The following is a 12,246-nucleotide window of genomic DNA, read 5'->3' as shown; positions in this document are numbered from 1 at the left end:
CTCGGTCCTGCGGGGCTACCGCGAAAACCGACATTCGCAATGTGCGGGGATCTTTCTCTTTTACTCCAATGAAGGCGTAATTAGAGTGACAGAGAAAAATGCCCGCAATTTGCGAACTTCGATTTTCGCGGTTATTGCCCTGAGCGGTATCACGCCAGCTTACGCCGAGGCCGAGCTCACGGATATCTGCCTCCACTCTATCTGCCCAACGACATTTATGATGACCAATAGGACGCCGTTCAGTTGGTCGACCCTAGTAGGCCCTTTTGGCTGCCCGATCTTCACCCATCCCTTCGAGGTAACCAAGCCAGCGGAGACAATGTGCTGTGGTCTCACCTATTATATTCGGCTCGGCTACTAGATGTTCTATTTATGATGTATTTTTTCCTACCTACCTATTTCAAATCCAAATCATTTTGTATAAGTACCTGTAAATTTATAAAAATCAGTTCCTTGACAATTGATCAACATGCTGAGTATGCAACATATAAATTAAAATTCTACCAATTCCTACAAATATTATAAATGAAAAAGTAACTGTGTCTGTCTGCAAACTGTTAGCGTAGGTCCATTCAAAATGATCCGTTTTCTTTGCTCGTAGGTATGTGTAGCATAATCACATCGTCTGCAATCAAATGACATGTCTCTATTGTAACCTTATCAATAACAATGTTTCTTGCTTTTATTGTTTCCTATTTAACCACAGCGGTTGCAAACAAGCACACAACCTGTTAGTTAAAAGTGGTCACTAACACTTGTAACTTCAGGGACCATCATTAACAAAATGTCTATCTCAATAGATAATCGTAAATAATGCTTAATAGTCTTTCTTTTCATGGCATTCTATACTGAAAAGTTAGGTTGATTCTGATTATATTATGATTATTCATGATTATTATATTCATGTCATCAATCAATATAGATAGTCATTGATAACAACTGTTTCATCATCAATATTTAAGAGCTTATCGGTGGAGTAATCGCCACTCTCATTTTTGTTGGGCCAGCCTTTTAACTCCCTCGTACGACACGACAGAAACTCAATCTTTTATTTGGCTGACTGCCGTATTCGAACTTCAAGATATTCACAAGAGACGGCACGTTCTAGATCCATTCTAGATACGTTATAGTTTAGATATCAACTAGTTCTCTTTTGCAGCGCAATTCGGGCAACCAATGTCACTTTTACATTAGATAGAGTAAGATATCTATTATATGTGAATAGGATCTCTAAGTCATATCCTGTGGAAATCGTTCAAGAGTATCTCTATAGAATCGCGCAAATGTCAAATTTGACAGGCTAGATCTTAAACATATCGTTATCGTATCTTGGTGATGTCTAAAAGATGTCTCATAGATGTCTATTTCATAATCCGAATCGGGCCCAAAATGTGAGCATAGGCCTTTACTCTGTGTCTTTGCCCCTCAATCTTGCCCTCCGGGATGTTTAAAAAGTATCTGCTTTGTGTAAGATGAATTGATGTTTGAAAAGAACAACTGTTTAGAAATCGCAAATTGTTGTAACAAGTATTACTTTACAATTTTACCTGGTATATTGTACATTGCTACGTCACGTTTTGAAATTAAGGAAAAATCTATAAATAGTGATTTATCGATTCTTATACTATCGAGGCAGTGGCCTCAGTACACATTCTGAGACAGTGATTTTTTTCATTTGAAATAACCGGGGCCTTGCCGAGATGACAATCGTCTGCAGAAAATGAAATGAAACGCTAAGATCAGTGTAAATAAATTTCATTCATTCACTAGAATTGTTTAACAATCCTTAAGAAAAATCGTAAACGAGCTCCCTCTGGTCCCTGGTATATACACGGTGTAACATGAGGAAACCGAATAATTTTAACCACGCATTTCTGGGGTCAAAAGAAGGAAAAAATGTAATATGAGTTTAGGTCAAATTCGCCAAAAAAAAAAATTTTTTTTTTTCCATTTTTTAATGTATTTTTACATAAAAAATAAATGTTATTGGTAAACTTGTTACTTAAAATTGATTTTTAGATTTTTTTTTCGTAAAACCTTCTTTTTGCAAAGTGTTACTTGTCACTATTTGACATCTATCAATAAGGATATAGACTACGTCCCATAGCAGCAACATTACCACCAAAAAGGCATTTTACATTATGTAACAACAAAAACTTGTTTATTTTTAAATTAATATTATCTCTGAAACTAGGCGTTTATTAAAAAAAGTTTAGGTATAGGACATTTTTGTCTCTAAATATCATCAGGAATACGCTGTTAAAATTATTCGGTTTACTCATGTTACACCTTGTAGTTGTTTATCGTACTTTAATTTAAATTGACGGTAGGATGTAAGGATGTACATCGTTACGGTCTCTTGTAAAGAGATACGGCTATTATATAATGAGTACATGCTTATGATTCTATTGTGCAATAATCTTAGTAATCTCGGTGAGTTAAATTGGATCAATTTGTTTACTAGGCTCAGCGGCATATTTTTTTAGCCTGATACAGTCGTCATCACTTATCAGATACATCGGAGCAGCTAAGGTGCTCAAAAATATCTTAAAATGCACTTTAACGTCTTGATATATAATAGGCCGCCTTGGCCACTCCGATCTGATGGCAACTATAAGTAGGTATATATACTTAATGGGTTATCCGCAGATGGTCAAAAACGCAAAATGACTAAGTGTGTTGTTTTGCCTAAATGGCAATTAGTCTACATCGCAAACGGTCTAGAACGCAAAATGCCCGAATTATTTTTTCCGTTTTATCTTAACTTTATAGCGATGTCGACGGAGCCCCGGCTTCCGCGGGGCTCCTATTCTGTGCTGTTTGGCCTTCGGCCATTTGAAGATACCTAATACGAACCTAACCTACCTATGTAAAATGTGGTGATATAAAATGTAGGCATTTTGCGTTCTAGACCGTTTGCGACGTAGACTAATTGCGATTTAGGCAAAACAACACACTAGTCATTTTGCGTTTTTGACCATCTGCGGATAACCCTACTTAATATTATAGTTCATAGAATGGCATTTTTATTTAGACATTAACCCTTTACGAGGCTAGGGGATATATATTTCCCACATGTGGCACTTCAAACATGTGTTATATTTTCGGTGAGTAAGACTGACATTAGAATGTCATTTTCGAACCGTCAACCTTTGGGTTAACAGTATAAAACACTACAAACATAAAAATTAATAAACTACACAACAAACAACAAATAAGAATTAATCTAGTACAAATCTTGTATAAGAATCACCAAATTTTCTCTTAAATGTATCATGATTGGTGCCGTCACTATAAGTATGAAAACTTGACCATGCTTCGTGTCGTGTCGGTACAGTCAGCAGCAGAAGTTGCTAGGCGGGCAAGGTGTTCAAAATTACCTTGACACGCTCTTATTTTCTTAACAATAAAGACGCGTCAAGATCATTTTGAACACCTGGCCCGCTTAGCAACTTCTGCTACTGACTGTAACATGAGTCATCCTCAATGAATGCAGATTGAGTGTATGACCACAAAAGAGATAGGTACAGAAGTCAATCACATGTATGTACTTTACTTTTCATACCTACGCTCGGCGGTCGCTCTAGGGTTGTCAACTTTGGCTTATGCACAAAAAACTATCGTGGTAGTGGCACTCGTATCTATAGTATCGTATCTCGTATCTAGTTGTTTGATTTATTATTCAGGATGAAACGGCAAGAATGGAAATAAAAATTAATAATAACATTAAGAACTCAAATATTTTAATTTTAATGTCATTGTTATATTACAAATTTGTCACAGAAAATATCTTGCGATGATTTCGAGATTGGCGATAAGCACGATTGTTATATTTTAAAGTGTAATCTAATAAATTTGCATTCTCTCTGAAACCACTGGTAAGTAGCTTAAAAAACGTCAATTCACCGTTTAATATTGAATTTAACCGTCCACTGAACAGTTATAATAACTTTTTTTGTTTCTCGATTATTGCACAAAAAAGTTCACAGACGCGTGTCTCAAGCGGATGGCACTCGCGCTCGCACTGGTCCCAACCGGTCCGAGATGTCGTGTCCGTGAGCAGTGTCTATGTGTGCGTTGCTAGAGCGCACTTTGTATGTAGATTGATTTCTGTATCTATCTGTTTTGTGGTATGACACTCTAAAATTGGTGTCTACTGCGGAAGAAAGGCAAGGCCGCGCGTCCCTACGACAGGAAAATGTGCAATCAAACTGATACTTAGTAATGGACACTTCCTACTAATTTGAATAAACTGAGGAAAATTGTAGCACTGACTAGTAATTATAAATATAGTACCTGAATACCTATTTTAAGTGGCAATTAAAAGCCGATTTGCCATCAAAAGGGTCATGTTGGGGGTAAATCATGGCCAGATCAGAGGCAAACTACCTATCATATGTAAACAAAACCATATAAAAAGAAGTCATCCGCCGCGTCTATTTGTGTTTATGTATGTTCGCGATAAACTCAAAACCGGGCAAGTGCGAGTCGGACTCGCGCACGAAGGGTTCCGTACCATAAAGCAAAAATCACGTTTGCTGTATGGGAGCCCCACTTAAATCTTTATTTTATTCTGTTTTTAGTATTTGTTGTTATAGCGGCAACAGAAATACATCATCACGGTTCGTGAAATACAGCCTGGTGACAGACAGACGGACGGACGGACAGCGAAGTCTTAGTAATAGGGTCCCGTTTTACCCTTTGGGTACGGAACCCTAAAAATTACTGAACGGATTTTCATGCGGTTTTCATCTATCGATAGAGTGATTCTTGAGGAAAGTTTAAGTGTATGATGTGTTAACTCGTACAAAGCTGAGGTGGGTCGATAGTGATTTATAAATAGAAATGAATCCGCTTCACTTTTACCGCAAAATTTTTTGGTCTTATGAAAAAAATGAGTGTCAAACAAATAACGAACACATCAAAGTATTTATGTATGTCAACACGATCGGAAGTAAGTACAATATCTTCGTTAGATACAATCTCAAAGAATGTAAAGCAGTCTTGAGATTCCATTGGTTGCAAAACGAACCAAACAAAACGTGAGCTATGGAATGACGGCGTTCCCACATGTTTTACAAGTAGATATATGATTATGTATTCAAATTGTTTATACGACAACGGTTTCACTCACTTGAATTTTTAATATCGATTATGTATTCAATTAATAAAACTATGTAAACTTAGTTAATCGCGTATTGTTAATTTAAATTTAAAATACATCCCGACATTTCGAACCAAATATTATACCTACCTACAAATAATTCACCTCTGTTAAAATTACAATGTGCTAAACTACCCCCCATAGGCGCTATTCATAAATTACGTCATTTCAAATGGGGGGGGGGGGTCTGGACATCGGATGATGGTAGCATGACGTAGGAGGAAACGGGGTCATTTGTGGACAGCCCCATACAAAAATAATTATTATAATGAAACATAAAGTATATACTCTGAGGCTGCTTATTAAAACGCAATATAATCCGAATACTTAACCATGAGGATTTCATTCATAATATGTTCATTTACCTTATTTCCTCAAGAAATGACCATATAAGATGGATGCTTATAGTATCGAGGTAACCGGGTGCAGTATGTGGGTCGCGGTCACACGATGTCTCGTTTCGCAACTTCGACCATCAACAGGAAACGCTATTGTGGTACAATAAAAGACATTTAGTAAGAAAATCTTTGTGTTCCTGTATGTGTAAATACTGGGTCTCTATTGTTTCCCAAATAGTTTTAAGTCATAATGTATTGTTTGTCCGAATTTTCGTTAGTCATAATTGGTTTTTCTCAGAAACGCGTAAGTTTTTAGGATTGCCATGAAACAAACCTAACCTAACCTACCCTATCTATAGAATAATCTTACGAAAATCCTGAAAAGTTAACGGTTTCAGTTTTATGACTAACGATAATATGACAAACAATACATTATGACTTAAAACTTTATGGGAAACAAAGGGACCCCGTAAATACTAGGTAGTGTTACAATACAAACCACCTGTAATTTTGATACATTTTTACGACTTTCATTTTATTTCGCATGCACCAATCAGAGTGATCAAATTTCAATGTCGACTTCCGCTTCGAGCGCCATCTTGATTAATTCCTTTGTTTTTTGCTCATTAATATTATTTAAAGTGTAATATCGATAGCTTATTATACAGTAAACTGTGCTAGTGTGCAGTGAATAGAGAATTAATTTCGAAATGTGTTTAACGACCATTTTGGTGTCAACGGCCCGTAGTCCACGTGCTAGGTACTTGTAAGGTCCAGCTATCGCTTTACAAAGAGCTAATAAAGTCACCGTTTACTATCTTGTACTAACGGTACAATTTTAGTCGTCGTATTTAGCACTTAATACCTTGATACTGGCATTACTGGCGAAATAGTCCCACTGGACTCAAGCCATAATTTTAAAAGAATGAATGAACTCCAATGTCATATCAAAACCATAACACATTGTTAAAGCAGAATGGGGTTGGCTTGGCTTAAAATATTATTACATTAAAGTACGAAAAGGTACATTAGATTACTCAACTTTAAATGTAGGTTTTATGTCACGAACGACATTAAGACACACATATTTTGGTAATTACCTTTTTTTGCCCTTATCAGATATATTATGGCAACGTCCGCAATCGAAATAACACCTTTTATCATTAAGATAAAGTTGAAAATTACGAGACACTTCACATTTAAATGACGGAGGAAAATCTAATAAAGGAAAATAGTCCTTACCATAAGGAAGCATTCAATTTATGTTGACGCAGTTTTATTTTACATGAACCACGAGTATCTTTTGTACGTGTTATTTTACTACACGAATACAATACCTAAGTAATAAAATAAAAATATTAAGTGTGTAAATGTAGTTTTACAGCAACATTGTTAACAAACCACTTATTTTGCAATTGCCGCTGCCAATGCCGCCATTTAATAAATAATTATGTGCATAATAGAAGTTACACTCTCATTTTAAAACGCGTCATTATGATGCATGGGGCGAGGGGAGGCTGGTTGGAAAGCGTACCAGTGTACCTACAGTTCTTAAACTAGTAACCCGTAACTACTCGGACCGTTTAGCCAAAAACCATTGACTTCTTTCGTTTGTTTCTTTAAAAAAATTCTATCTTCCCCAGATGCGCAGTACCAGAATGCGAGTCCCCACCGTACCAGTACGAGACCGGCGAATGGGGTCTCTGGGCGCTTGGGTCCCAGTGCGCGCGGCCGGCGCCTAGTGAAGATGGCGCGTGCGCCCAGGCCGCCTTCAGCACCAATTATACCGTAACGTGCGATCAGCATGTTTATGGTAGCCATGATACCATTGTAGCTGAGGTAAGTACAAATCTTACATAGTCTGGCCCTTAATTTCCTTAACCCTTAAAGTTTGATACCATGCAAGTACAAGACCGGTGAGTGGGATTCCTGGGCGCTTGGGTCCCACGGCCGGCACCTAGCGACGATGGAGCGTGCGCCCAGGGCGCCTTCAGCACCAATTATACCGTAACGTGCGATCAGCATGTTTATGGTAGCCATGATACCATTGTAGCTGAGGTAAGTTCAAATCTTTCATAGTCAGGCCCTTAATTTCCTTAACCCTTAAAGTTTGATACCATACAAGTACAAGACCGGTGAGTGGGATTCCTGGGCGCTTGGGTCCCACGGCCGGCACCTAGCGACGATGGAGCGTGCGCCCAGGGCGCCTTCAGCGCCAATCATACCATGACGTGCGATAAGCAAGTTTATGGTAGCTATGATACCATTGCAGCTGAGGTAAGTTCAAATCTTACATAGTCTGGCCCTGATACCATACAATTACAAGACCGAGGAGTGGTCTTAAATTATGATGATGATGATGAGTGGGGTATCAAGGCGCTCGGTTCTCAGTGCGCGCGGCCGGCGGCCAACGACGATGGTGGCGCTTGCGCCCAGGACGCCGTTAGCGCCAATCGTACTGTGACGTGCAATAAGTATGTTTATGGTAGCCATAATGTCATTGTAGCCGTGGTGAGTTGAAAAGCTTTCATTTAGTGCGCTCGGCCGGAACACAGGGATTATGGAACGATTGGAGTATAGATTCTAGCAGATTGATGTCCTATGTGTATAACATTGTTCAATAGAAGTCGATTTTTGCGAGAAGTGCATGAGATTAGAAGCTGCCTTAAAGACGCTTGTAACCAGGTATCCGTTAGCCCCGATAGTTTAGATTACCATTAGCTTTCTAAAACTATTATATTCATATTCATATTCGTTTATTAATAATAATTCATATTACATGTCATTTTACATTAAATTAGGTATAGTACAAAATAAATTAAAATTAAAATAAAATTCAAATTAGAACAATAAATTAAAAGTCAAATAAAGATATAGGTACCTACGGTAACATAGGTAATAACTTAATTCATAAAATCTGCAAAACTGTAGAAATGTGTACCTATCGTATAGGCTTATCGTCTCGTGTAATCAAGTAGGGATTACTATGCGAACATGTAGGTGAGGTCCACAGGGAGGCCCGGGAGAAGTTTAGGTTGTGGAATTGGTATGGGAGACCGGAGTCGGGTTATTATTATGATGAGATGCAGAGAAGCCGAGGTATTTTTAAAGCGAAACTGAAATGGTGTCAAAAACACGCTGACCAGATAAGGATGGATATCCTTGCATCTCATCATTCTAAGCGTGACTTTCGTGGGTTCTGGAAAGCCACGAAGAACCTAAACAGTAAACCTGGCCTTCCTGCGAGTATTGAGGGCATTAGTGAGCATAAGTGTATAGCCAGTTTATTTCAAAAACAGTTTACTGTGGCGTCACCCTTAAAGTTGACATGTTCATTACTGGAGGATGAGTTGAGTGACCAGGAGATTAAAACTAGATTTACAGCGAAAGATGTTGCTGCGGTTTTAAAATCTATGTCGCGTGGAAAATCTCCTGGTCACGATGGCCTCAGTATTGAACACTTGAGGAATGCAGGCCCTCACTTGCCGAGGGTACTCGCTCTGTTGTACAACCTCTGCATTAGTCACGCGTACTTACCCGAGGCAATGATGAGGACTGTGGTAGTACCAATTGTCAAGGATAAGGGTGGTGATGTAGGTGATAAAACCAACTACAGACCGATCTCGCTAGCGACAGTGGTAGCTAAAGTGCTGGACAGTCTGCTGGGTACACAATTGGACAAGTACCTTGATATACATCAAAATCAATTCGGTTTCAGGCCTGGACTCTCCACGGAAACTGCCATATTGTGTCTTAAGGAGACTGTCAAGCACTACACAGAGAGAGGCACATGTATTTATGCATGCTTCCTTGACTTATCTAAGGCGTTTGACCTCGTCAACTACGACGTCCTCTGGCGGAAGTTAAGGAACACGAAAATGCCGGTTGAGCTGTGTAGAATGTTTAAATACTGGTACCTAAACCAGAGGAATGTAGTACGATGGTCAAGCGCTTATTCGGAGCCATACAGGTTGGAGTGTGGGGTGAGGCAGGGAGGGGTGACCTCGCCCAAGCTCTTCAACCTGTATATCAACGCACTTTTAGAGGAGCTCAGCAGCACTATTGTCGGATGCCACATTGGCGATACTTGTCTGAATAACATAAGCTATGCAGACGATATGGTGCTGCTGAGTGCCTCTCCTTGTGGTTTGGCGAAGCTCATAAATATATGTGAGAAATATGCACTCAGTCACGGTTTGACATATAATGTCAAGAAATCTGAATGCATGGTCTTTCAAGTTAGAGGTAAAAAACTACCACCAGTACCTCCTATTAAGTTAAACGGAACTCCACTTAATAGGGTGGACCGATTCAAATACCTTGGGCATGTAGTAACCTCTGACTTGAAAGATGATGCTGACATTGAAAGGGAACGGAGAGCGTTGTGTGTTAGAGCGAATATGGTGGCCCGCAGATTTGTTAGTTGCTCCACTGAGGTGAAAAAGACTCTTTTTAGAGCTTTCTGTACTACCTTTTACACTGCTAATCTGTGGGCGTGCTATACGCAAAAGCAGTACAACGCTCTTCGTATACAATATAATAATGCCTTCAGGGTGCTGATGGGACTACCTCGTTTTTGTAGTGCGTCGGGGATGTTCGCGGAGGCCAGAGTAGACTGTTTCTACACCACAATGAGGAAACGCTGCACATCCCTGGTGCGCAGAGTGCGGGCTAGTGCCAACGGCATCTTGAGGGCGTTCGCAGAGAGGTTTGACTGCCAGTACCTGAATCACTGTCATATGATTCACGTGCTGGTGTCCAAGCCTCTCTAAGGCTCTTATTGTTTGTTGTGTTAGTATGTATAAGTTAGAATATAATGCTTTAATTTAATTTATTATAATTTATTTTTATTTAAATGTAAATTTAGTTAATTTAATTTTAATCTTAATTTTTATTATAATATGTCAATGAATATGATCCTAAGTTGGTCGAAATAAACGATTTTATTATTATTTGTATCTCCGTTTTAAAACTCTCGGGTCTTTCGAGCCCGGTCATTTATAAGGCGTGCGTGGGGATATGGATCCAACACGTAGAGGCCCCTTGGAGAGCTTTAATGTCATGTAGAACGCCTGCTGGAACCCGTTCACAGGTGCAACAATAGACACCCATGAACCGGTCTCAGCAGGCATTGGGACTATTGTAGCAAAAGTGAATAGTATACCGATCTATGGATTGAAGTTTGGGTGGACTATGAGACTGGGCTATTGTAAAGAGTTCGGACACCTGCCATAACAATGCTAACACACGTTATCGAGGCAGGTGGTGACTTGCCGCTGACTAGATGGGCCCCTGAAACTGCCGCCGTGAAGACGACCAGGGGCAACATCGGTGTGAGCGGCTCAGGGGTGTCGAGAGGTGTGCGCCGCTTTCTACCCAGTGGCTGTTACCAGCCACTGTGCCAACTCGCGTCTTATGCATCTTTCACTTCCACCCCTGGAGCATATAGCTCTAGCGACTCCTCTCTGGACGGCCAATTAAGGCAAGCCAGAGCTGAGAGTCCTGCGGGTCCCTTTGGGGTCCACTCCGACCGACGAAGACACGCCGGAGACGGAGACCCTGACCGACTCTCGGGAGCACTCCGGTCCGTGGGGTCGTTACTCCCCAACAGCTCGCCACAAGCTGCCCTGCGGGCTTATTATTATTATTATTACTATGTTATTTACCTAAATCCCTCTAAGTGGCAGTAGCTGATTATTGACAGATAAAGTCGAGTGCAAGTCGCGTTTAGTTTTAACTAAAGAAAAGGCTGTGACTACAGCCAGCAGCAGAAATAACTGACCCCCTTTGTATAAAAATTGTTTCGCAGGGGTACTAATTACTATCTCTGCAGCTGATTGTACATACAAAATAGACGACTTTAAAACTTTAATTGAATAAATTACGTCGGGTGTATAAGAAATCTGATTTTCGATTTTAATCTGTCGTGAGTCGCACTAACATTAAACTAATTTGTACGGTTTAACTCAGTGTATTACACAGTTAAATGGATACACGTGAAACGTGTGACAACTACATACTTATTTAAAACGCTTTATTATGTGTGCAACTGTGCATACGAATAAAGAGAAGAGTCGTGGAATTTATGGGGCTCAATAGATGCCACGATTCTTCTCTTTCCGAACAGATTAATAGTGTGTTATAAATGAAATACATGGTAACACACCCAGCTTGTAGAAAATAGCGCGAAGTTGAAATTTTATATGGAAATGCAATTTGCCGCCTTTTTATACAGACAAGTTCACTGTGCCAGAGTATAAGCGATAATGTTATGTAGAAATGTTTAACCCTTTACCTATATCAATGAATGGCATACGCCATAAGGAAAACCTGAGCCGCTTAAGACTTTCTTGAGATGTAAACCGCACAGCGATAAGGAATGCACGGCCGGTTGTGTACTCGAGTGGGAGCTATTTAGTTTTACCCGCTAGTTTATTTCTTGTAAAACTTAATTAATTTTATATAAAATTTGATTATCCTATGTATCACAACAATGTGTAATGTAAAATGTATCCACGAATGTCGTGTCGGTACAAACCCGATAGGGTTTCACGGCACTTTTCTGTTTGATTTAATGTAAGATTTTAGTATAGAATAAATAAAAAAAAGGCATAACGGTGTTGGAAATTAAGCAAAATTGAATAGTTCAAAATCATGTGGGAAATATATTCCCTCTGCTTTATAAAGGCTTAAAATATTCAAGGATTATATTAATTGCTTCAAGAAGCGGTCTCAAAGTCTATA

At 39.3% G+C, this 12,246-nt stretch overlaps 1 protein-coding gene across 1 annotated transcript in view; it reads left to right on the top strand.

Moving 5' to 3' along the window:
* Positions 1–12,246, top strand: part of LOC134668048 (organic cation transporter protein-like) — a 33,711-nt gene that overhangs the window by 8,656 nt on the left and 12,809 nt on the right. The window contains exon 2 of the mRNA XM_063525496.1: positions 7,146–7,341. Within this exon, the coding sequence (XP_063381566.1) occupies positions 7,146–7,341 (196 nt within the window). The remainder of the gene's footprint in view (positions 1–7,145; positions 7,342–12,246) is intronic.

The sequence above is a fragment of the Cydia fagiglandana genome, chromosome 10 (assembly GCF_963556715.1).
Source record: "Cydia fagiglandana chromosome 10, ilCydFagi1.1, whole genome shotgun sequence".
NCBI lineage: Eukaryota > Metazoa > Arthropoda > Insecta > Lepidoptera > Tortricidae > Cydia > Cydia fagiglandana.
This window is presented reverse-complemented; position numbering and strand designations above follow the sequence as displayed.